The sequence below is a fragment of the Stegostoma tigrinum genome, chromosome 7 (genome assembly GCF_030684315.1).
Source record: "Stegostoma tigrinum isolate sSteTig4 chromosome 7, sSteTig4.hap1, whole genome shotgun sequence".
NCBI classification, from domain to species: domain Eukaryota; kingdom Metazoa; phylum Chordata; class Chondrichthyes; order Orectolobiformes; family Stegostomatidae; genus Stegostoma; species Stegostoma tigrinum.
Window position 1 is genome coordinate 96900722 of NC_081360.1, and position 26926 is coordinate 96927647.

Sequence of the window (26926 nt, forward strand, 5' to 3'; positions counted from 1 at the left end):
AGCTCCTTCCAAGTCTGAAGAACAGCATACTGGACTCAGAACAGTGATCCTGTTTCTCTCTTCACAACCCTGCTGAGTTTCTCCAGCACTTTGTTTTTCATTCAGATTTCCAGCACCTGTGTTTATTTCTTTTTATCAGCAATGACCTGCATTTATATAGCACCATTCATGACCTCAAGATGGTCCAAGGCACTTTGTAGCCAATTAATTACCTTTTGAAGTTTGGCCAATTTTCATACAGCAAGCTCCCACAATCAGAAATGTGATTATTGTGGTTTGATTTTCTTTTAAGCAACATTTGTCAGGGAACCAGATAGAACTTACCATTTCTTCTTTAAATAGTGGCATGATATACTCATGGAATGAGAGGGCAGCTGGGCCTTGGTTTAATGCTTCTTTTGTTCATTGTTTCATTGGATGTGGGCTGTATCTGTCAGCAGGATGGATGTCATAGACTATGAGATCCCTGATTGAGGCAGTTAATCTGGTCCAATCAGGGAGTCCTGGCTGATAGATATAAACAGGAGTGTCAGAGGTTCTGTTCCCTCTGAGAGCTGGCTCTGAGGGAGCTGGACCAGATTAAAGGACTCTCCACGTGCAAATAAAGGATGACTTGGTGACGGGGTACCAGCCCCTGTGGAGTTATTTTGTGGGTATCACTGGAATTCATTGTCCATCACAAGGCCCTTGAACCAAACGACCAGCTCGGTCAGCTCAGGGGTTAGTTAAGAATCAACCACATTGCTACGAATCTGGGGTCATGTATAAACCAGATCTGGTAAGGATGAGAGATCTAATTTCCTAAGGGACTTCACTCAACCAGTTGCAACTTTTTTATAACAATCAATGACAGTTTCATAGTCACCATCGCTGAGACTAACTCTTGATTTATCTAGAATTTAAATTCCACTGGATGCCATGGTGAGATTTAAACCAATATCTCCTCAGCGTTAGCCTGGAGGCCAGTGAAATTATGAGTCCAGTGTGACTACTAGCTCTCATCAAAAAAGCCAGCATCTCTGACACTGCAGCACTCACTCAGTACTTCAAACAGGAGTGTCAGCCTTAACTTTTAACTTGATCGAGACTTGAACCCTTAACTTTCTGACTCAGAGACAGAAGAGCTGACAATCAACCTTCAGATATGCACTAGTGATGCAAGGGCGTGCAAACACTCAGAATTAGATTACAGTAGCCGCTGGTTGTTTTTTGACTTGATGGGCTGAAGGGTTTTTTTGTTCTGTGCTGTAGACCTCGAATAAGGAAAGGTCACTGGACACAGCTGAGAAACAAAGAGACCTTGGTATAGAAGTCCATAAATCCCTCAAGGTATCAGCACAGGTAGGCAGGGCGATGAAGGAGGCATAGAGGAGGCTTGCCTTCATTAGCCGTGGTGTAGAATATAGAAGCAAGGAAGTTTTTTCACAACTTTACAAAATATTGGTTGGGCACGGATGGAATACTGTGTACCGTTCTGGTTGTCACACTATCAGAAGGGCCTGACTGTGCTGGAGAAGGTGCAGAGGAGATTCACCAGGATGTTACCTGAGATGGCAAGTTCCAATTATGAGGAGAGACTGGATAGACTAGATTTGTTTTTCCTGGAGCAAACTTGGCTGAAGGAGGATCTGATCGAGATATATAAAACTGAGGGGCACAAACAGAGTAGATAAACAGAGGTAACAAAGTGTGGAGCTGGACGAACACAGCAGGCTGAGCAGCATCTTAGGAACTGCTTGGCCTGCTGTGTTCATCCAGCTCCACACTTTGTTATCTTGGATTCTCCAGCATCTTCAGTTTCCATTATGCCAGAGTAAATAAACAGATCCCTTCCCACAGGTGACTTGTCTAAGAACACAGGATGGAAGTTTAAGGTGAGGAGTAAGTGGCTTCGAGGGGATCTGAGGAAATATTTTTTCACCCAGATGGTGGTAGGACTATGGAACATGCTGCCTGAGAAGGTGTTTGAGGCAAGTGCACTCACAACATGTAAGAAACATCTGTACAAGCACTTAAAATATTCGCACATTACAGGCTATGGGCCAAGTGCAGATAAATGAGATAGTGGCATTTGGTCAGAGATAATGGGAACTGCAGATGCTGGAGAATCCGAGATAACAAAGTGTGGAGCTGGATGCACACAGCAGGCCAAACAGCATCTTTTGTGCTCCTGAGATGCTGCTCGATGTGCTGTGTTCATCCAGCTCAACACTTTGTCACCTTAGTGGCATTTGGTGTTTGCCGGTCAGCATAGATATGGTGGGCCGATGGGCCTGTTTCCACGCTGCATGATTCTGCGACACAGTCAAACTCACTCCCATTCTGTCTGCAGTGAATTTCTCATCAACACAGAGCACTTAGAACATACGATCTTGATTCAGATATAACGTGTTCCTTCTTCCTTAAGCATTAGGACATAAGGTATGATCAACCCACTGCCAAATGTCACCTGGTGACAGCATCACCCTACATTAGTCTAATCACGTCAACAAGAGATACAGGATTTTCTGCAGTGCCGAGATTTTCCTCTTAATTGAATTATTGAATGAATGATTAAATGGGCTGTGCTGTGATTTGTAAATTGGCCAGGGTTGCTGATAATTCCTAGGAATTTGGCTCCTCTTTCATTTTAATAAACTGCCTGAGAATCGAGAGGAACATGCATGGTTGAATCATTTAATTCTGTCTGTAAAAACCCCTCAGATGTATGAAAAGCAAAATGGAACAATCGCCCCGCCTGGTTCTGAATTCGTTAACGTGCGGGAAAAGCTGGCAACATTACATTTCTGAGATAGGAGGAACTGGTGATGCTGGAGAACCTGAGATAACACGGTGTGGAGCTGGATGAACACAGCAGGCCAAGCAGCATCAGAGGAGCAGGAAAGCTTGACGTTTCGGGTCGAGACCCTTCTTCAGAAATGGGGGAGGGGAAGGGGATTCTGAAATAAATAGGGAGACAGGGGGAGGCGGATTGAAGATGGATAAAGGAGAAGATAGGGTGAGAGGAGACAGACAGGTCAAAGAGGCAGGGTTAGAGCCAGTGAAGATGCACGTAGGTGGGGAGTTAGGGAGGGGATAGGTCAGTCCAGGGAGGACGGACAGGTCAGGGGGGGGGGGGGGGCGGGATGTGGTTAGTGGGTACGAGATGGGGGTGGGGCTTGAGGTGGGAGGAATGGTTAGAGAGGCGGGGACTAGCTGGGCTAGTTTTGGGATGCAGTGGGGGAAGGGGAGATTTTGAAGCTTGTGAAGCCCACATTGATACCATTGGGCTGCAGGGTTCCCAAGCGGAATATGAGTTGCTGTTCCTGCAACCTTCGGGTGGCATCATTGTGGCACTGCAGGAGGCCCACAATGGACATGTCGTCTAAGGAATGGGAGGGGGAGGTAAAATGGTTCGCGACTGGGAGGTGCAGTTGTTTGTTGTCATTCTCAGGTGGGCAGGCTGTGAGTAAGGGAATGCTGTAAGAATCAGTGCTTGGCTCCTAGCTGTTCACAGTGTTTATCACTGATTTCAGTGACGGAATTAAATGTAACCTTTACCGCTCTGCAGGTGACACAAAACCAGGTGGAGGTGGAAGCTGTGAGGAGGATGCTTCAGGATGATTTGGAAAGGCTGAGTAGACAAACAGATTTGGTTGATGGAACAGTTTGGAGATAAATGAGGTGCGGACCTGGATGAACACAGCAGGCCAAGCAGTATCAGAGGAGCAGGAAGGTTGACGTTTCGGGCCGAGACCCTTCTTCAGAAATGGGGTCCAGAAGAGGTTCTAGAATGGGTTCAGAAGGGTCTAGACATGAAATGTCAGCTTTCCTGCTCCTCTGATGCTGCTTGGCCTGCTGTGTTCATCCAGCTGTACACCTTGTTATCTCAGACTCTCCAGCATCTGCAGTTCCCACTATTTCTGGAGAAATGTGAGGTTATCCACCTTGGTGGCAGTGGTGGGGCGGGAGGGGAGTGCAGAGCAGACATGGGAGTCACGGAGAGGGTGGTCCCTCCGGAAAGGAGACAAGGGTAGGGAGGGAAAAATGTTTTTGGTGGTGGGGTCGGATTGCAGATGGTGGAAACGTCAGAGGATGATGTGTTGGATTTGGGGGAAAAGTGCCTCTTGTCGGGTATTCCTACACATGACTTTATGTAGTATGTGCCCAGCAGGTAAATGGCCAGTGGACATTTAAAACCATAGGTTGGTCCGGCAAGCCCGTAGAACTATGTGCTCCAGTGAGGGGTCATGTCTCTCAGAGTCACAGAGCCACAAAGACATAGAGATGTGCAGAATGGGAAACAGACCCCACAGCATGGCACAGTGCCAGGTACCTGGTTTTGATCCCAACCTTGGGGGACTGTGTGGAGTTTGCACATTCTCCCTGCGTCTGCATGTGTTTCTCCCACAGTCCAAAGATGTATAAGTTCGGTGGATTAGCCATGGGAAATACAGGATCATAGAGTAGGGGTATGGGTCTGGGTTGGATGCTCTTCAGAAGGTTTGTGTGATTCGATGGGCTGAGTGGCCTGCTTCCACACTGTAGGAAACCTACAAGTCCAACTTATCCATGCTGTGTTGGATGCTGAACGTGCACCTATAGCGCATTTTGCATGGTGTCAGGCTATCCTTGATGATCTTGCAGTTAATGAAATACAGTGAAAGTGGAGGAGTTCCAAACACTCAGAAACATTAACTCTGTTTGTCTCTGCACATTTGCTGCCAGACCTGCTGAGTTTCTCCAGCATCCTCTGCCTCTATTCCAATTGAATTGTAGTTGCTGTTATAATCTAGTCCCATGTCCCTCTAAACTCTTCCTATTCATATACCCACCCAGATGCCCCTTAATTGTTGTATTTGTACCTGACTCCACCACTTCCTCTGGTTGTTCAGTCCATACACACACCACCCTCTGCATGAAAAAGCCGCCCCTTTGGTCCCTTTTAAATCTTTCCCCTCTCACCTTCAACCTATGCCCTCTAGTTTTGGACTCAGCCTCCAATGCTCCAGGGAAAATAGCCCCAGCCTATCCAGCCTCTCCCTACAGCTCAAACCCTCCAACCCTGGCAATGTCCTTGTAAATATTTTCAGAATTCTTTCAAGTTTCAAGACATCTTTCCAATAGCAGCGAGACCAGAATTGAACACTGTATTCCAAAAGTGACCTAGCCAATGTCCTGTACAGCTGTAACATGACCTCCCAATGCGCTGGCCAATAAAGAAACAGGAAGAGGAAAGCAGAAAAGAACAGTCGGGAAATAACATTTCTGAATTGGTTATTAGAACATCAAAGGAGCATTTTGTTTCAAGTGGCATAAAGGAAAGAGTCGGCAGGGCTTTTTTTTTTACCTGTCGGGAAGTGCAGGTCGGAGAAAACGCATTTGTTCCACACGCAAAAACGTTCTTTCCGTTAATGAGCAGCACACGAATGTAATTCTGACACTCGACCTGGAACAAGAGACAAGTGGTGTGAGAGCTGTGTTGGACTCTGAATGTGCATTTATAGCACATCTTGCATGGTGTCAGGCTATCCTTGATCATCTTGCAGTTAACCAAATACAGTGAAAGTGGAGGAAATGCTCAGAAACATTAACTTTGTTTGCCTCTGCACAGATGCTGCCAGACCGGCTGAGTTCCTCCAGCACCCTCTGTCTCTGTTCCACTTGAATTGTAGTTGCTGTTATAATGCAGGTATCATTGCAGTCAATTTGTGTACAGTAATCTCCCACTATCAACAATGTGATAATGACCAGGTTATGGGTTTTTAAAGTTGTTATGTGAAAGTGGCAGTTCGTCTTTGAAATAGTGGCCGTGGGACATTTTCTATCCACCCTGACAGGACTGATGGGTATTTGGATGAGTACTTGATTGGAAAGACAGTACCGGTGACAGGGCAGCACTCTCTCTGTTCTACACTGGCATAGTTTTAGCCTAGACTTCAGCGCTCAAGATTACAAAGTGGAACTTGTACCCCAAACTTTATGACTCCTGGTTGACTCATGGACAGAAGTGAGGGATGACCAATAAGATCAGAATGAATATAGCTGAGGACATTTAAGATGGCACAGGAGAGTGGATGGGCTAGTATTTGAGATCAACTAGGCTGAACAGCATGTCTCACATCTGCCCAGCTTGTACCTTGCTTTGTGGGGCCCACATACTCATTGGATAAATTACATTGTAATTTCCCCACCTTTATTGACAATACAAATATAAAGTGACATGCAAATGAAGCAGGAAATGATGACGCAGGAAAAAAAAATTCATTGAGTAAGAGAAATAATGGGGAACTGCAGATGCTGGAGAATCTGAGATAACAAAGTGTGGAGCTGGATGGACACAGCAGGCCAAGCAGCATCTCAGGAGCACAAAAGCTGATGTTTCGGGCCTAGGCCTTTCATCAGAAAAATGGGCTTTTTTTCTGATGAAGGGTCTAGGCCCGAAACGTCAGCTTTTGTGCTCCTATGATGCTGATTGGCCTGCTGTGTTCATCCAGCTCCACACTTTGTTATCTCTTTCATTGAGTAGGTTATTAGGAGTTGGAATGCGCTGCCTGGAAATGTGGAGATTGAATACGGGCTTTCAAGAGGGGCACTGGATGATGAGTTGGATGGAAATAGAAGGCAATGGAAATGGGGGAAAGGCTGGTGATTGACATTAGCCAATAGAACTGGTGCAAGTACGATGGGACTGAATGGCCTGTTTCTGCACCATAACCATTCTGTGAACAGTCTCCAAACCAGACCTTATGCCCACGTGCAGAGCCAAACAAATAGGGTTTTCTTTTTATTTATTCATTCACAGGATGAGGGTGTCACTGGCCAGGCAGCATTTATTGCCCATCCCTAATTGCCCAGAGGGCAGTTCAGAATCAACCACATTGCTGTGGGTCTGGAGTCACATGTAGACCAGACCAGGTAAGGATGGTAATTTCCTTCCCTAAGGGACATTAGGGGACCAGATGGATTTTTCCGACGATCAACAATAGATTCACGATCGTTATTAGATCCCTAATTCCAGATATTTTACTGAGTTCAAATTCCACCATCTGCATGAATTGAACCTGAGTCCCAAGAACGTTACCGGGGCGTCTGGATTAACAGTGCAGCGATTATACCACTAGGCCATCACCTCTCCTGTTTCCTTATGAAAAGCACTTCTCAAAGGCTTAAATTCAATTCATGGGAAACCACCCAAAAAGGGTCAGATTAAGCCATTGTTTTGCAGATACTGAGAGAAACCAAAAAAGGATCAACTCTGACAATAGTACCGTGGGGCTCTCATGATTAAATTACACAGTAACTGCATCATGATGATGGTTTACCTCAGTCTTCCCTTTGCTCTGACAGGCTATCCTGGTGTCTTCTTCTGGTCCCCATTCTATTGCCTGGAAAAAGACGAGGTACGGGTCACACAGCATTCTCCACCTGGCCAAGAGCTTGGTTGTAAGTGTCGTCATGGGAGGGAGATGGGAGGAGGGATGGGGTGGGAAAAGAGGGGAGAGGCGGCAGGTGGACGGAGAAGGGGAACTGTAGAGAGAGTCGAAAGAAGAGGGTATGGAATTGTGGAGTTTAGGAAGGGCAGGAGAGGCAGTAATGGGGAGAAAGGTATATGGGAAGTAGACAGGAATGAGGGCAGGCAGGGAGATGGGTAATTCGGAGGGCAGGAGGGAGAAGAAAGAGGTAGGGAAGGCTGTTAGGGTGGAGAGGGGCAAAAGAGAGGAAAGAAAGGAGGAGGAGTGGATGAGGGAGTGAGAAAGATCCGGTGCAAGAAGGAAGGTAATTGTGGATGGGAGAAAGGACCGATGAACAGGAAATTAGGGGAGATGGAGGGAAAGGATGGAAAAGGCAAGGGGAAGATCTTCACTCATGCACAAAATGTGAGGAGAGTCCATGAATGAGATGTTTGGCTAGCTTGGTGTGTGAATAGTGACAGGTAAAGTAAACCTTTGAAAACACTTAATAATCAGTAAATCAACAAAGAGAAAGGTTATCATTTCAAATAAACATGATGTCTGCACACTGCTCACTCCAACATCAAGCAATGTCTTAGCTATTCACCCATTTGAAGCTAAAAGCAATTTCTAATTTTTATTTGAGGTAAAGTTGAATTTTCTTTGAGAAATCCTACCTCCTGTAGCAGTGTACCACAGGGTTCCTAGCCCAAAGGTCCACAGATTATTCAATATCGGGGGGAAACCAAGCCCACAAACATCCTCGTTCTGAGTGAGAACACTGGACCAGAGTGTGGGAGCAGGAACTTCAGGTAATTACTGCATTCCCTCAGACAAATTTCTCCTCCCCCACTGAAAGGGGTAAACCAGTTTCCTGAACGGCACTGTTCATTCAGCTGTTACATTGCTTCCTAAAGACTTCGTGAAACTAGTTGTGATCACCAGGGAATGAATCGTACTGCAGAGAATGAAGCCCTTTCAACCCATTGAGTTTCTGCCAGTTCTTTGAAGCAGATGTCCAAACAATCCCATTCGCCTGACCTTTCTGCATTGACTTGCAAAGAAAATCCGCCCTTCCTGTGGTTATCCTGTCACATACAGATGCTGAAACATATGAATCAAGAATAGGTCATTCGGCCCCTCAGGCCTGCTACGCCATTCAATAAATGGGGAGTATTCCAAGACTATGTGGGGGATGGTGAGGGAGGAAAGGCTAATTGCCAACACGCTGTAAGTCTCTAAGAAATAACAGGGACTGGATGTATACGTGCATAAGTCAATAAATGAGGGAAATGGACTAAAGGCAGGTACAAAGGTTTAGTTTATTTTGGCGTAATGTTCAGCACTGCATCATGGGCCGAAGGGCCCGTTCCAGTGCTATGCTGTTCCAAGTTCGAAAATAGGCAAGATAAGTGAGCAAGCATTAAACAAAACAAACAGTATCCTGGGTATATTAAATAGAGGCATAGGGGACAAGAGCAAGGAAATGATGCTGACCCTGAATAAGAGACTTGTTAGATCTCATCTTGTCTGTGACACAAGAAATAGGACGGGGAGTAGGCCCTTCGGCCCTTCAAGCCTGCCCCACCATTCAATAGGATCATGGTTATCTGACATTCATCAAGTCCACTTTCCTGGCCTTTTCCCAAAGCCTTTGACTCCCCGAATAGTCAGGAATCTATCTAAGATTGGTGGAGTAGCAGATAGTGAAGGGGAATGTCAGAGATTACAACAGAATATAGATAGACTGGAGAGTTGGCCAGATAAATGGCAGATGGAGTTCAATCCGGGCAAATGCAAGGTGATGCATTTTGGACGATCAAATTCAAGGGCGAACTATACAGTAAATGGGAAAAGTCCTAGGGAAAATTGATGAACAGAGAGATCTGGGTGTTCAGGTCCATTGTTCGCTGAAGGTGACAACGCAGGTCGATAGTGTGGTCAAGAAGGCATGTGGCATGCTTTCCTTCATTGGGCGGGGTATTGAGTACAAGAGTTGGCAGGTCATGTTGCAGTTGTATCGGACTTTGGTTCGGCCACATTTAGAGTACTGTGTACGGTTCTGGTCACCACATTACAAAAAGGATGTGGATGCTTTGGAGAGGGCGCAGAGGAGGTTCACCAGGATGTTGCCTGGTATGGAGGGTGCTAGCTATGAAGAGAGGTTGAGTAGATTAGGATTATTTTCATTAGAAAGACAGAGATTCAGGGGGGACCTGATTGAGGTCTACAAAATCATGAGGGGTATAGACAGGGTGGATAGCAAGAAGCTTTTTCCCAGAGCGGGGGACTCAATTACTAGGGGTCATGAGTTCAAAGTGAGAGGAGGAAAGTTTAGGGGAGATATGCGTGGCAAGTTCTTTAGACAGAGGGTGGTGAGTGCCTGGAATGCGTTGCCAGCGGAGGTGGTAGACGTAGACATGTTAGCGTCTTTTAAGATATATTTGGACAGGTACATGGATGGGCAGGGAGCAAATGGACACAGACCGTTAGAAAATAGATGACAGGTTAGACAGAGGATCTTGATCGTCGCAGGCTTAGAGGGACGAACGGCCTGTTCCTGTGCTGTAATTTTCTTTGTTCTTTGTTTATCTATCTCAGCCTTACATATACCCGAGGACTCGGCCCTAATGGCTCCTGGTAGCAAGAGTGGGGTTCACTGCTCGTTCAGCCTGGGAAGGGGGCAGGGGGGAAGATGGTGGTGGTGGTGGGATGGGGGAGCCTGGGCTCAGGACTTGTCTCCTTGACCTGGCCACGATTGAAGATGATGGCAGCATCAGTCAGACAAAGAGCACAAGACAAAGAAGAACTGCAGATGCTGTAAATCAGGAACAAAAACAAAGTTGCTGGAAAAGGCAAGATAAAGAAGGTTTTTGAATCTGTGACTCCAATTCCCACCCTCCCTGTTAAAGTAGGTTAATCCAAAACTCAAGGAGGCACCTCCCACAATGAACATGGGCAGGTCTAATCCACCCCTCTGTGCTTTTTCTGTGCCGCTGCATCTTAAGACCGTAAGACCATAAGACATAGGAGTGGAAGTAAGGCCATTTGGCCCATCGTGTTCACTCCGCCATTTAAATCATGACTGATGGGCATTTCAACTCCACTTCCCTGCACTCTCCCCATAGCCCTTAATTCCTTGTGAGATCAAGAACTTATCGATCTCTGCCTTGAAGGCATTTAACATCCCGGCCTCCACTGCACTCTGTGGCAATGAATTCCACAGGAATCTTCTCAGGAATTTTCTGTTAAATTCCGATCCCCTGCTGTAGAGTGAGTGGGGTGAGTAACAAGTGACCATCATGTGATTGGTGATTCTCTCTGACCATTTATCTGGAGGGGTTTTACTTTGCATTGTCGGAGCACATGGGCAGGCGGAAGGAATTCAAAGGGGACATTACTTATTGAAGCCTCTGGTGGGCAGAGGTTAGGGTTGTCCAATGTGCTGAAATAGCTGCAGGCCTCCAACTGCTGGGGTGGGGAGGGGGGAGTGCGTGGGTCGGGGAGGGTGGTCTTGGAGCAGATCACCAAGTGAATGGGCAGCCAGGGGTATTGAAACATGAAAGAAAAGGCAAAAACAAGTGTGCGTTTGTCTCAGGTTTCCCCTGACAACCCCATTCAGCCTTGAAGCATGAAGGGCACAAGACACTCTAAACACCGTCCAGTGTGTTACAGCAGCCCCACAGGGTCTCCGACATCTGAAGGCAAGTGCAGGAAAAGCATGGAGAACATGGGAGGATGGGCTAGAGAGAGGGGGTCATGTAAGTGGGAAGAGGGGAAACAAAGACGGGGATAAGCATTTACGAGGGGAAGTGAGATAAGTTTTAGGGTGGGTCACATAGTCACACAGTCATACAACATGGAAACAGACCCCTGTGTACAACCAGTCCATGTCAACCATAATCCCAAACAAAACGAGTCCCACTTGCCTGCTCCTGGCCCATATCTTTCCAAACGCTTCTTACTCACATACTTATTCAAATGTCTTTTATATGTTGTAACTATCCGCATCCGACACTTCATCTGGAGAGAGGCAAATGTAATTCCTCACTTCAAGAAAGGAAATAGGGAAATCCCCGGCAATTACAGACCAGTAAGTCTCACGTCTGTCGTCTGCAAGGTGTTAGAAAGGATTCTGAGGGATAGGATTTATGACCATCTGGAAGAGCATGGCTTGATCAAATACAGTCAGCATGGCTTTGTGAGGGGCAGGTCATGCCTCACAAACCTTATTGAGTTCTTTGAGGATGTGACTAGAAAAGTTGATGAGGGTCGAGCTGTGGATGTGGTGTATATGGACTTCAGTAAGGCATTTGATAAGGTTCCCCATGGTAGGCTCATTCAGAAGGTCAGGAAGAATGGGATACAGGGGAACTTAGCTGCCTGGGTACAGAATTGGCTGGCCAACAGAAGGCAGCGAGTGGTAGTAGAAGGAAAATATTCTGCCTGGAAGTCAGTGGTGAGTGGCGTTCCACAGGGCTCTGTCCTTGGGCCTCTACTGTTTGCAATTTTTATTAATGACTTGGATGAGGGGATTGAAGGATAGGTCAGCAAGTTTGCAGACGACACGAAGGTTGGAGGTGTCGTTGACAGTGTAGAGGGCTGTTGTAGGCTGCAGCAGGACATTGACAGGATGCAGAGATGGGCTGAGAGGTGGCAGATGGAGTTCAACCTGGATAAATGCGAGGTGATGCATTTTGGAAGGTCGAATTTGAAAGCTGAGTACAGGATTAAGGATAGGATTCTTGGCAGTGTGGAGGAACAGTGGGATCTTGGTGTGCAGATACATAGATCCCTTAAAATGGCCACCCAAGTGGACAGGGTTGTTAAGAAAGCATATGGTGTTTTGGCTTTCATTAACAGGCGGATTGAGTTTAAGAGTCGTGAGATCTTGCTGCAGCTCTATAAAACTTTGGTTAGACCGCACTTGGAATACTGCGTCCAGTTCTGGTCGCCCTATTATAGGAAAGATGTGGATGCTTTGGAGAGGGTTCAGAGGAGGTTTACCAGGATACTGCCTGGACTGGAGGGCTTATCTTATGAAGAGAGGTTGACTGAGCTCGGACTTTTCTCATTGGAGAAAAGGAGGAGGAGAGGGGGCCTAATTGAGGTATACAAGATAATGAGAGGCATAGATAGAGTTGATAGCCAGAGACTATTTCCCAGGGCAGAAATGGCTAACACGAGGGGTCATAGTTTTAAGCTGGTTGGAGGAAAGTATAGAGAGGATGTCAGAGGCGGGTTCTTTACACAGAGAGGTGTGAGAGCATGGAATGCGTTGCCAGCAGCAGTTGTGGAAGCAAGGTCATTGGGGTCATTTAAGAGACTGCTGGACATGCATATGGTCACAGAAATTTGAGGGTGCATACATGAGGATCAATGGTCGGCACAACATCGTGGGCTGAAGGGCCTGTTCTGTGCTGTACTGTTCTATGTTCTATGTTCTATGGAAGTTCTTTCCACGCATGAACCACCCTCCGAGCAAAAAAATTGCCGTTCATGTCTTTTTTGAATCTTTCTGCTCTCACTTTTAAAATATGCCCCTAGTCTTGAGGCAGGAAAATACACTTGCCATTCACCGTACCTATACTCCTCATGAATTTATAAGCCTCTATCGGGCCACCACTCAACCTCTTGTGCTCAGCCTATCCAGCCTCTCCTTATAACTCAAACCCTCCATTCCCAGCAATATCCTGGTAAATACTTTCTTAATCTTCTCCAGTTTAATATATATCTTCCTATAACTGGGTACGTGGAACAGTCCCTCTTCCGCACCTACACTGGCCCTAAACCCCACCTCTTCCTCCATTACACTGATGACTGTATCGGCACCGCCTCATGCTCCCAAGAGGAGCTCGAACAGTTCATCCACTTCACCAACACCTTCCACCCCAACCTCAAGTTCACCTGGACCATCTGCAACACGTCCCTTACCTTCCTGGACCTTTCTGTCTCCATCTCAGGCTACCACCTACAAACTGATGTCCATTTCAAGCCCACCGACTCCCTTAGCTACCTGGAATACACATCCTTCCACCTACTTTCCTGCAAAAATTCCATCCACTGTTTCCAATTCCTTTGCCTCCACCGCATCTGCTCCCAGGATGAGGCATTCCACTCCCATACATCCCAGATATCCTCGTTCTTCAAGGACTGCAATGTCTCCCCCGCAGTGGTCGAGAATGCCCTCGACCACATCTCCTGCATTTCCCGGAACTCATCCCTCACACCCCCTCTCCGCAATAACTGCCAAAAGAGAATCCCCGTGGTCCTCACATACCACCCCACCAACCTCCGGATACAACGCACCAGCCTCCGACACTTCCGCCATCTATAATCCGACCCCACCACTAAAGACCTTTTTCCAACCCTACCCTTGTCTGCCTGCTGGAGAGACCACTCTCTCTGCAACTCCCTTGTCCGCTCCACACTCCCCTCCAACCCCACCACACCCGGTACCTTCCCCTGCAACCGCAGGAAGTGCTACACCTGCGCCCACAGCTCCTCGCTCAGCCCCATCCCAGGCCCCAACATGACTTCCCACATCAAGCAGATGTTCACCTGCACATCTGCCAATGTGGTACACTGCATCCGCCGTATCCCTTGTGGCTTCCTCTACATTGGGGAAACCAAGCGGAGGCTTGGGGACCGCTTTGCAGAACACCTACGCTTGGTTCGCAATAAACAACTGCACCTCCGAGTCGCAAACCATTTCCACTCCCCCTCCCATTCTTTAGATGACATGTCCATCATGGGCCTCCTGCAGTGCCACAATGATGCCACCCGAAGGTTGCAGGAACAGCAACTCATATTCCGCTTGGGAACCCTGCAGCCCAATGGTATCAATGTGGACTTCACCAGCTTCAAAATCTCCCCTTCCCCCACCGCATCCCAAAACCAGCCCAGCTCGTCCCCTCCTGCCTAAGCTGTTCTTCCTCTCACCTATCCACTCCTCCCACGTCAAGCCGCACCTCCATTTCCTACCTACTAACCTCATCCCGCCCCCTTGACCTGTCTGTCTTCCCTGGACTGACCTATCCCCTCCCTACCTCCCCACCTATACTCTCTCCACCTATCTTCTTTACTCTCCATCTTCGGTCCGCCTCCCCCTCTCTCCCTATTTATTCCAGTTCCCTTTCCCCATCCCCCTCTCTGATGAAGGGTCTAGGCCCGAAACATCAGCTTTTGAGCTCCTGAGATGCTGCTTGGCCTGCTGTGTTCATCCAGCTCCACACTTTGTTATCTCGGATTCTCCAGCATCTACAGCTCTATTTACCTCTGATACATTAGTGAACCAGGCGAGTACAAACTTAAATTCCACTCAGGCAAGATTTGAAGCTAGCTGCCCAGAACATTGTCCTCAGTTTCTGGATTAATAGTTGAGTCATGATACCACGAGGCCTGCCCCTAAGTGGGAGAGGTAGGAGTTGAGTGGGGGCAGATTTGGGGAGGGTGAGAGGCAGGAATAGGTTAGGGGAGGGCAAGAGGAAGTGTGGGGGAGGTGCTGAAGGAAACAGGATTGGTCAGGGACAGGAAAGTAGTGGATGTCAGAACTGGGGAATGGCAGGGTGGAATCAGTTTTGTGCATTCAGAAAGCCCTCAATCCAATTGAAACGCTCCGATGTTGATGACGAATGGTGAACTGGTTCATGGGCAGGATATAGTGCTAGTAGATGCCTCCTGTTAATGGTCCTTTGACCTAAAAAATACTTGGTCCCAAATGACAGCATTGCTTTAACAAAAATATTGTTTCTCCTTTGCACAGATCTGTAACATCAATAATTTATCTGTGTATCTTATGTAAGAGAGGAGAAGAGCCAGTGAAAACAGGCAGACAGCAAAGAGACAGGTTGCAGGCTGTCATCAGGGGAATTAACTCTTAAACAACAATTACATGCTTCTCCTCTCACCCAAAAGACAGGTTGAATAAACTTGACCAGCCTCTGCCTTTTCACATCCACATTAATCACCCACCAACCGCTACTCCCGACACACACAGTGCTTGTCTCAGTCCAAAAAGCGACACAGGACTCAGACTGGGATCGCAGGGGAGACTCAGACTAAGAGGCAGAAAGTTGTGGGGGTGGGGGCGGGAGACAGCGAGAGAGAGAGAGAGAGAGAGTGTGAGAGAGAGAGAGAGAGAGATATCGAGGGGACAGGTATGGGCGTAGGGGAAGGACAGGGGAGTGACTAATGGAATGAACATAGAACAATACAGCACAAAACAGGCCCTCGATGTCGCGCTGACCTGTGAACTAATCTAAGCCCACCCCCCTACACTATCCCATGGGTGAGTTGTTTTTCCTTCTTCCTTTCATGGGCCCTGGGGCAAGTGGCTGTTTTAACCCCACTGCGAAGCCATTTCTGAAGAAGGGTCTAGGCCCGAAACGTCAGCCTTCCTGCTCCTCCAATGCTGCTTGGCCTACTGTGTCCATCCTGCTCTACACCTTGTTATCTCAGATTCTCCAGCATCTGCAGTTCCTACGGTCTCCAAGGCCAGCATTTGTTGTCCATCCCTAGTTGCCCTCGAGCCTAGGACTGGCCCTGAAATTCCAGAGGGCAGTTGAGAGTCAACTATGTCATTGTGGGTCTGGAGTCACATTTAGGTCAGACCAGATAAGGATGGCAGATTTGGTTCCAAAAAAATACATCAGGTTTGGATTTCGATTTTTTTTTAGTACATGTACTTGAGTACAGGAATACAGGAGCATAGTGGAAGGTGTACAAAGTCTTGTTCTCTAGTGCCATCATTCCGCGCCCCCCCCCCACCCCTGATGTTGTCTGCGTTGGGCTGATCTTGGTAGTGCAATTGCCACCAGGGCTACCGGGTCCCGAACTGGGCCCAAAATCGACACAGGGCCCACCTGGCCGAGGCAGGCCCAGTGCCTGGGTCCTGGCTCATGTCGTTGGCACTGCCAGCTCCTGGGGCCGCCACTTCAGCAAAAGAAGCCACTGCATTAGTGAACCAGATGGGCGTTGGCGTAAGGTTCTGTGCACATAGCACTAGGGTAAGGCCCTTCGAGCGAATAAAAAATTGGCCACAACCAAAAAAACACATGATAGATACACGGACAGAGTGACGAGTATTGATAGTCCTAGTTCTGAAGACGGGTCACCAGACTTGGCATGTTTTAAGTCTGTTTCTCTCTCCAGAGATGCTGCCAGGCCAGCTGAGTTTCTCCAGCAATTCCTTGTTTCAGTATTGACACCAATACTGGCAAGAGGACGAACACATGCAATGAGAACTTTCTGCTGGGATCAGCAAAAACACATCCTCTTTAACAACAAGGATCACTGACTTTCAATTCCAGATTTATCAACATGGTGGGCCACAGGGTATCAGTCTGGGCCTCTATCCAGACGATTACTGGTGTTCCACTGTCACTCCCAATGGCATGTTATTGAGCTTGACGGTGTGGTTAGTGAGCGAGGAGATCTGATGGTGTGCACAAGAGCCAGCAAGAGTCCATCTGAGACAGAGTTTGGCAGCAATCGTACCGGTACCAAGGGGGAAGGAGTATCATGGTGAAGGCTCAGCATCCGCTACTCTGCCCAAGTGGTAGATTAGATTAGATTCCCTACAGTGTGGAAACAGGCCCTTCGGCCCAACAAGTCCACACCGCCCCTTGGAGCATCCCACCCAGACCCATCCCCCTATATCCCACACACCCCTGAACACTACGGGAAATTTAGTATGGTCGATCCACCTAGCCTGCACATCTTTGGACGGTGGGAGGAATGTTGAGCAGCCCACTTGCCAATGGGCTAACTTACTCCCTCGAAGTTAAATGGATAGACATTGTGTTGAGGTTGTACAAGACGTTAGTGAGGCTTCATCTGGAGAACAGTTTTGGTCACCCTGTTGTAGGAGGGGTCTCATTAAGCTGGAGAGGGTTCAGAAGAGATTGACCAGAATGTTGCCAGGAATGGAGGGTTTGAGTCATCCAATTAGAATGGATAGGCTCAAAGTTTTTTTTCACTGCAGCATAGGAGGTTTAGCGGTGACCTTACAGAGGTCTATAAAATCACGACTGGTATAGATAAGTTGAATCGCAGGTGTATTTTCCTTGGAGTAGGGGATTTCAAGACGAGAGGGGCATATTTTTAAGGTGAGAGGAGAAAGGTTTAAAAAAAAGGGCAACTTTTTTTACACAGAGAGTGGTTTGTGTGTGGAATCAACCGCCACAGAAAGTGGTGGATGTGGGCACAGTTACAAAGTTTGAAAGACACTTAGTTAAGTGCATGCATAAGAAATGTTTGAAGGGATGTGAGCTAAACACAGGCAGGTGGGACAAGGTTAGTTTGAGATTGTGGTTGGTATGGACTGGTTGGACCGAAGGGTCTGTTTCCGTACCATCTGACTCAATGAATACCACTAAGTAAGTCTTTCCATCCCTACCAGATATTACCGAAGGTGCAGGAAGTTGGTACCAAGTACTGTGTCCGGGCCTGTAGCAATTTGTCCAAACAGTCTCGCCAGTTTTCCCTTCAATACTCTCAATACCGCCCCCCATCCCAAACGCTGATGATTCCAGCCAGCTGCAGTCCAGTTGGAGCTACCTGCTGTACCCACAGTGTCCATTGTTCCGTGTGGCGCTGTTCAATGGATTTTAATCGGAAGCAGTGCGAGCAGAGATGGGTTCATCAAACCCATGGAGAGGTCTCAGCCCTTTCAGTTTGTGGGAGCGCGTGCAAGAGAAGGTGAGAGACAGGGGAGCATTCGAGAGTGTTTGCATGAGAATATCAAAAATAGTTTGTGTGTGAACACGAGTGAATATTTTAAAGGATGCACGAGTTTTTTTTCCTTTATTGATTCACAGAATGGGGGCATCACTGACTAGGCAGCATTTATTGCCCATCCCTAATTGCCCAGAGGGCAGTTCAGAGTCAACCACATTGCTATGGGTCTGGAGTCACATGTAGGCCAGACCTGGTAGGGATGGCAGTTTCCTTCCCTATTGAATTCAAATTCCACCACGTGCCATGGCAGGGTTTGAACCCAGGTCCCCATAATGACGCCTGGGTCTCTGGATTAACAGTACAGCGATAGTACCACTAGGTCATTGCCTCCCTGAGTGAGAGAAGATAAAAAAATACACCAGCCCGATAACATTCAGATAAAGCTCCTTCAATTGTTTGTACTATGTTAAAGGTACTACATAAATGCGAAGAGGTAACAAGGTGTAGAGCTGGATGAACACAGCAGGCCAACCAGCATCAGAGGAGCAGGAAGGCTGACTTTTGGGCCTTCACCCTTTTTCAGAAGATGTTTTTCTGATTCTCCGGCATCTGCAGTTCCTACTATCTCTGAAACATAAAAAGAAATGTGGTTGAGAGGCAGGGTTTGGGAGGGAGAGTATCTGACAGGCAAAGAGGACAGTGTATGAGAGAGAGGGCAAGCAGGTTTTTGGGGGATTGAGAGAGACAGAGAGAGCCATATGTGGATGAAGGGAAGAGGGTGTCATGGGGAGGACCAGAGAACCCAACGCCCATTCAAACTTGATCACCCGGTAGCAAATGGACTAGTTCAAAGTGTCTTTCTTTTCTCATTCACGCCTCCTCCCGTCATGATGCCCCTGACTGTGACCTCTTGAGGTTCCTGTACTCCTTATATATGTTTCTTTGTGCAGACTCTGTTTCTCATGCTTTGAAGGCATGTTGCGAGTTAGAACTGGGGCTGCTCATTGGCCAGGACAATGCACCTCTCAGGTAGTGAGTCCAAAACCTCCTTTCCCTGAGCTTCAGTAAATCTGACGGAGCTGATTCAGAAGAACTCTGCAGACGTGAGATGCCATAAACATCATCGGCCAGTCAAATAGGATCAGGCGCAAATGAGATGCCAAACGTATGTTTAATTACTTCTTATCCTTTTATCAGGTGTAACCACAGCTGGCAGGGCTAGAGTCTTTTGCCCATTCCTAACTGTCCTGGAGATGGTGGTAGTGAGCTCCCCTCTCGAACAGCTGAAATCTACATGAGGTGGATAAACCCACGATGCCCTTACGGAGGGAATTCCATGATTTTGACTCAACGACAGTGAAGGAACAGTGATACATTTCCAAGCCAGGATGGTGACTGGGTTGGAGGGGAACTTGCAGGGGGTGGTGTTCCCATGTATCTGCTGCCCTTGTCCTTCTAGATGGCAGTGGTCTTGGCTTTGGAAGATGCTATTGGAGGAACATGAGTGAAAGCCTGCAGTGCATCTTGTACATTGGTACAGACTGTGCATCGACGGTTGTAGAGTGATTAAGGATACGTAGGTAAAGCAGAAAATGTATGGACGAAGTCAACACTCACTTCAGGCATTTCCCTCCTCTACCTCCGTGTTCAATTGACCTCTCAGGATGATGAAATAAAAGGCTTGGCGTAATGCAAAATTATATCCCCCAAGAAAGACTTCCCTCCCAATTATTGCCTTGAAAGAATTGATTGACTTTATGGGTACAGTTCTACAAGAATCTATCGCTAGCTAGAGTCTAGACCTGCCCATCAGCTTGGTCAATGAACATCAGGAGGAGCGTGGGAATGGAGGATTAGGCCATTAGACTGCTCAGCTGATCCACACCATGGTTAATCATCTACCTCCACACCATATTCCCATAACATTCCCAATGCCACTTCATGTAATTAGAAAGTGGAAATCTATCAATCTCTGTCTTGAAATCACCCAACAACTGAGATTCCACAGTCATAGAGTCTAGGGTCCTGCAGGTCTACAGCACAGAAGAAGGCCCTTCAGCCCATCATGTTGGTGCCAGTCAAAAAAAAAACCTAACCTTTCTACTCAGAGATGGTAAGAACTGCCAACGCTGGAGTCAGAGATAACACGGTGTGGAGCTGGATGAACACAGCAGGCCGGGCAGCATCAGAGGAGCAGGAAAGCCGATGTTTCGGGTTGTGACCCTTCTTCAGCAAACTATTCTACTCCCATTTTCCAACACTTGGCCCATAGTCTTGTACAACTTGGCATTGCAAGAGTACATATAAATACTTCTTATTTGCCAGCGCAAGTGGCTAAGGCTGAAATATTGAATATTTTCACGAAGGATATATAGTTATTAGGGCTAAAGGGATCAAAGGGTATGGGGCAGAAAGCAGGAACAGGGGGCTGAATTGGATAATCAGCCATGATCATATTGAATGCTGGAGCAGGTTCGAAGGGCCAACTGGCCTACCCCGGCTCCTATTTTCTACGTTTCCAAATTGCTTGCTGTTCGCCAGATGCCTGCAGAGTTTGCCTGAGACATGGGGGAGGGGTGAGAGAGAACAGAGAGCAGTGTTTCTTTTCAAAGTGAGTGAACATTGGTCACAGCAAAGTGGCTTTTATTGTTCCACATCCCTTCTTCCATCTGGCTGCCCCACACCCAGTCGAACCCCTTTTGTTTTCCGAACAGTGGCAGCACTGAGTGGCATGCTTTGAGGTGAGAATGATTGATTTCCTCAAAGACAGACTGGCCACACACCCTCTCTGACCTCCCGTGGCCTGGCTTGCTTGAGGTAGGGGCATTATCAAAAGTTGATCCCTGGGACGAAGCCTATTTCATCACAAATCCTCTCAGCATCGTTCTCCCCAAACGCATTGACACACCAAAATCTCTCCAAAACTTCTAGCCGTCAGACTTCAGATAAGGCCTGGCAGGAGCGGGTGAAATCTTATCCAGAACTAGCCCCTCCATCACTCACTCCTTCCAACAAAGAGCTACATTCATCTAGCACCCATTCCAGCCCAGTGGGACAAAGAAATCGACACAGAACCAAAGAACATGACAAAAGGACTGAGTTGAAGAAAAGGATGTCCAATGTAGTGTAGGACATCAATGTAGTTTGGAGCAGCATGGTGGCTCAGTGGTTAGCACTGCAGCCTCACAGCACCAGGGACTCAGGTTCGATTCCAGCCTCAGGCAACTGTCTGTTCAGAGTTTCCACAATCTCCCCGTGTCTGCATGGGTTTGCTCCATTTTCCTCCCAAAGTCCAAAGATGTCCAGGCTGGGTGGATTGGCCATGCTAAATTGCCTGTAGGATTCAGGGGTATGTGGGTTAAAGGGCGATGGGTCTGGGTGGGATGCTTCAAGGGGCAGTGTGGACTTGTTGGGCCAAAGGGCCTTTTTCCACACTATGAGGAATCTAATCTAATCTTTCTTGACACACAGCAATTCTATTGCCATACCCTGCACTGACAATGTGACAATGATCAATTAAAGTGACATTGCAGCTCCATGAACTCACTTATCGCTAGCGTTTCACACGAATGGATTTTGGGAAATATGGGTTGCTGAAGGAGCTGCAAATTGTTTTCCTACTGACTTCCCCTTTCATTGCCTGACTTCCTAGATTAGGGCCCCGGGGTTGAGGTAACGGAGTGAGTCAGTGAAGCTTCAGTCTGGAAAATAAGTCGCTGTTACATTGCTCCTGTCATAAACGTCAATGGATACAGGCTCTCCAACCTTTCCTTATAAGCTAACACGCCCCCATCCCAGATATTATTTTATGATGTGGAGGCACCAGTGTTGGACTGGGGTGGGCAAAGTCAACGTCATATGACACCAGGTTATAGTCCAACAGGTTTATTTAAGATCACAAACTTTTGGAGCACTGTTCCTTTGCTTGGTGAAGGTATTACTTAAGCCTTTATTTAAGAAAGGCTGTAAGGAGAAGCCTGGAAATTGTAGGGCTCTGAGCCTGACATCAGTGGTAGGTAGGTTGTTGGAGGCAATTTTGAAAGGTAGGATTTACATGCACTTGGAGAGGCAAGGGGGCTTTAGCTTGGTTTTGTGTGTGGGAAATCGTGTCTCGCAAACTTGATTGAGTCTTTAGAGGAAGTAATGAAAATAAAATTGATGAGGGCAGAGTGGTAGATATCATTTACATGGTCTTTAGAAAAGCCCTTGAAAAGATTTGTAAACGGTGAACTAATTGGTAAAGTTAGATCAATGGGATTCAGGGAAAACTTGCCAATTAGATACAAATTTGAGATAATAAAATGTGAGGCTGGATGAACACAGCAGGCCCAGCAGCATCTCAGGAGCACAAAAGCTGACGTTTCGGGCCTAGACCCTTCTAACGAAGGGTCCTTCCTGAGATGCTGCTGGGCCTGCTGTGTTCATCCAGCCTCACATTTTATTATCTTGGATTCTCCAGCATCTGCAGTTCCCATTATCACAGATACAAATTTGGCTTGATGGTCAGAGACAGAGGGTGGTGATAGAACATAGAACATAGAACATAGAACAGTACAGCACAGAACAGGCCCTTCAGCCCACAATGTTGTGCCGACCATTGATCCTCATGTATGCACCCTCAAATTTCTGTGACCATATACATGTCCAGCAGTCTCTTAAATGACCCCAATGACCTTATTATGGGGATGACTTGTTTATTGCCTGACAACTAGACTGTGTGGACTGCTAGCAGTTACTGGGATGGGAACGTATGGGATTTGAAGTGAAAGTTTGATCTTAAAAACATTCCAGAGCAGGCAATACAGATGCCTGATACCACATGACACTGATTACAGATATCACCATTTTACAGATGCAATTGTGGCAACAGAATTGGACCAGTAAAGGCAGAACCTGGGGCAGCACTGTATCCTGATTGGTACAACTGAGATGCTCCTTGGAGGCAGTGAGGGAAAGAGAGTACTTTTTCTGGAGGACAGGCCACGTGATCAAGCTAAGAGATGTCTGAACACATTAGCAGATGGAGTGTGATCAAGACAATCTGGGTACAGTGCAAAAAAACATTCATTCAATCACTTTCTATATCCTCGGGCAATTCACCCTCCAACTGAGCAGACTGAGGCCTCCTGAATGTGGGAGTCATATGTACTCACTGAAACCTCAGTAAGGTTGGAGAGTTGTTTCACAGGCTGGAGGCCTGTGTACAGCTGTGCTGCGCAGGGATCAGTCGGCACCAATCTTGTTTGGGTCAATATATAGGAAGCATGGTTTTTAAGTTTGAGGATGACACCAAGATTGATGGTTCAGAACATATAACAGTACAGCACAGTACAAACTCTTCGGCCCATGGTGTTGTGCTGACCCATTATCCTACTAAGAGCGATCTACCCTGCATACCCTACATTTTACTATCATCCATGTGACTATCCAAGAGACGCTTAAAAGTCTCTAAAGTATCTGACTCCACTACCACTGCCGGCAGCACATTCCACGTGCCCACCACGCTGTGTGAAGAACCTACCTCTGACATCTATCCTATACCTTCATCCAATCACCTTAAAATTATGCCACCTCTGCCCTGGGAAAAAATCTCTGACTATCCACTCTATCTATGCCTCTCATCATCTTGTACACCTCTATCAAGTCACCTCTCATCCTTCTTTGCTCCAATGAGAAAAGCCCTAGCTCCTTCAACCTTTCCTTATAAGACAGCATCCTGGTAAATCTCCTCTGCACCCTCTCTAAAGCTTCCACATTTATCCTACAATGACATGACCAGAGCTGAACACAATATTCCAAGATAACAAAATGTGGGGCTGGATGAAAACAGCAGGCCAAGCAGCATCTTAGGAGCACAAAAGCTGACGTTTCAGGCCTAGACCCTTCATCAGAAAAGGGGGATGGGGTGAGAGTTCTTAAATAAATAGGGAGAGAGGGGAGGCGGAGCAAAGATGGATAGAGGAGAAGATAGGTGGAGAGGAGACAGACAAGTTAAAGGGGCGGGGATGAAGCCTGTAGAGATGAGTGGAGGTGGGGGGGTGGGGAGGGGATAGGTCAGTCCGGGGAGGACAGGCAGGTCAAGGGGGCAGAATGAGGTTAGTAGGTAGGAAATGGGGGTGCGTCTTGAGGTGGGAGGACGGGATAGGTGAGAGGAAGAACAGGTCAGGGAGGTGAGGTCGAGCTGGGCTGGTTTTGGGATGCGGTGGGGGGAGGGGAGATTTTGAAGCTTGTGATACCACATTGATACCAATATTCCAAGTGTTGTCTTACCAGGATTTTATAGAGCTGCGGCATAACCTTGTGGCTCTTAAACTCAATTCCCCTGCCAATGAAAGCCAACACACCATACGCCTTCTTTACAACCCGATCAACTTGGGTGGCAACTTTGAGGGATCTATGGACGTCGATCCCAAGATCCCTCTGTTCCTCCACCATGCCGAGAATCCTGCCATTAATCCTGCACTCAAATTTGATCTTCCAAAATGAATCACTTCGCGCTTTTCTGGCTTGAATTCCATCTGCCACTGCTTTGCCCAGCTCTGCATCCTGTCAACGTCCCTTTGCAACCTACAACAGCCCTGCATGCTGTCCACAACTCCTCCAACCTATGTGTCATCAGCAAACTGGCAGTGAAGTAAGGAGTCTAAGATTGCAAAAAGATCTTGATTAATTGAGTCAATGGGCTGAAGAGTAGCAGATGGAGTATAATTTGGATAAATGCAAGGTATTGCATTTTCATAAAACAGACGAGGTACGACTTTTATCATCAGTGGTTCTGGGCCTGGGTAGTGTTGTAGAACATAGAGATCTAGGGGTTCAGATATATACTTGTTTGAAATTTGCACCAGACGTAGACAGGGTGGTTAAAAAGGCATTTAGTGCGCTTGTCTTCATTGCTCAGACCCTTGAGTATAGGAGTTGGGGCGTCATATTGAGGTTGTTTAGGATATTGGTGATGCCTGTTCTGGAGAACGGTGTCCAGTTCTGATTGCCCTGCCATAGAAAGAATATTATTAAAATGCAGTAGCTTCCAAAAAGATTTAGTAGGATATTGCCAGGAATAGAGGATTTGAGTTATGACAAGAAGCTGGATAGGCTAGGAATGTTTTCACTGGAGCTTAGGAGGTTGAGTGGTGACCTTATAGAGGTTTATAAAATCACTTGATGCATTGATAAGGTGAATAGCAAGGATCAGTTCCCTATGGTGGGGCAGTTCAAAACTAGGGGCAACTTTTACAGATGAAAGCATTCTATCCGGATGCAAAATGGCCTGGTACAGCAACTGCTCCGCCCAGGACCGTGAGAAACTACAGAAGGTGATGTGCACAGCCCAGACAATCATAGAAGCCAATCTCCCATCCGTGGGCTCCATTTATAGTTTTCACTGCTGTGGAAAGGCTGCCAACATCATCAAAGACACCTCCCACCCCAGTAATGGATGCAGAAGCTTGAACACACACACAAGCAGGTTCAAGACCAGCTTCTTCCCTGCCATTATTAGGCTGATGAATGGACTGTCTAACATCAAATAACGTTGATCTTGCTTCGCGCGCCTCCTGTACGCATACTATGTGCGAGCACCCTATGATCTGTATGTCATTGTTTACTATGATCTGTCTGTGCTGCTCTTAGACAAAGCTTTTCACTGTACTTAGGTACATATGACTACAATGAATTGGATCAAATCAAATATTTTAAAGATGAGAGGAGAATGTTTAAAAAAGACATGAGGGACAATGTTTTTCCACAGAGAGTGGTTTCTGTATGGAATGAACTGCCAGAGGAGGTGGTGGATGCAGGTATAGTTACAACATTTATAAGACATTCAGATAAGTACATATATAGGAAAGGTTTGGAGGGATAGGGTCCAAACGCAGGCAGGTGGGAGTAGTTTAGTTTAGGAACATGGTTGGCGTAGACTAGTTGGATTGAAAGGCCTGTTTCTGTGCTGTGTATCAGTGGAGTGACCAATAACTTATACTGCACTATAATTCAATAAGTCTTCAAAGGATAAATTAACTCCAAAAGCTGTTGCTTTCGGCACTGGTTACATTATTAATTACATTTACATTATTAATATCCTAAATAAAATCCAAAAGAACTGCAGGTCAGTTCTGATGAAGCTAAGTTCTGAAGAAGGGTCACTGGACCTGAAATATTAAATAGATATTAATATCCTATCTTTTTTTAATTCGTTGCAAGGATGAGGGTGTTACTTGCTGAGTCCGCATTTATTGCGTATCAGTTAAGACTCAAATACATTTCTGTGGGTCTGGAGTCACATGGAGTAAAGATGGAAGTTTCCTTCCCTGACAGACATTCGTCAACCAGATGGGTTTTTCCTGACAATTGACAGGCAGTCATCATTAGACTCTTAAATCTAGAATTTTATTGAATTCAAATTCCACCACCTGCCATGGTGGGATTCAAACCCTGGTCCCCAGAACATTACCTGGGTCTCTGGATTAATCGTCCAGTGATAATACCTCTAGACCATCACCTCACCTTACAATCTAGGCATCCTTAAACTGGTTGATTCAGTTTAACTGACCATGAATAAATTTATGTCAAACTGACAGAAACTTTTTTTCTATTCATTTGTGGGATGTGGGCATTGCTGGCTGGCCAGCATTTCTTGCCCGTCCCTGGTTGCCCTTGAGAAGGTGGTGGTGAGCTGCCTTCTTGAACCGCTGCAGTCCTCCTGCTGTGGGTTGACTCTCAATGTTATTAGGGAGGGAATTCCAGGATTCTGACCCAGCCACAGCAAAGGCGACCTGCCCTAACCCATCAATCAGTCAGAAAAGAAGAAACCA

General features: G+C 46.8%; 1 protein-coding gene across 3 annotated transcripts in view; it reads right to left on the reverse strand.

Annotated features, from left to right (window-relative positions):
- The window catches only part of sema5ba (sema domain, seven thrombospondin repeats (type 1 and type 1-like), transmembrane domain (TM) and short cytoplasmic domain, (semaphorin) 5Ba), a 329573-nt gene that overhangs the window by 148224 nt on the left and 154423 nt on the right, over positions 1 to 26926 (reverse strand). For all 3 annotated transcript variants that reach the window (XM_059647532.1, XM_059647530.1, XM_059647531.1), the window contains 2 exons: positions 7305 to 7367; positions 5330 to 5428 (listed from right to left, as the gene is read on the reverse strand). In XM_059647532.1, the coding sequence (XP_059503515.1) occupies positions 5330 to 5428; positions 7305 to 7367 (162 nt within the window). The remainder of the gene's footprint in view (positions 1 to 5329; positions 5429 to 7304; positions 7368 to 26926) is intronic.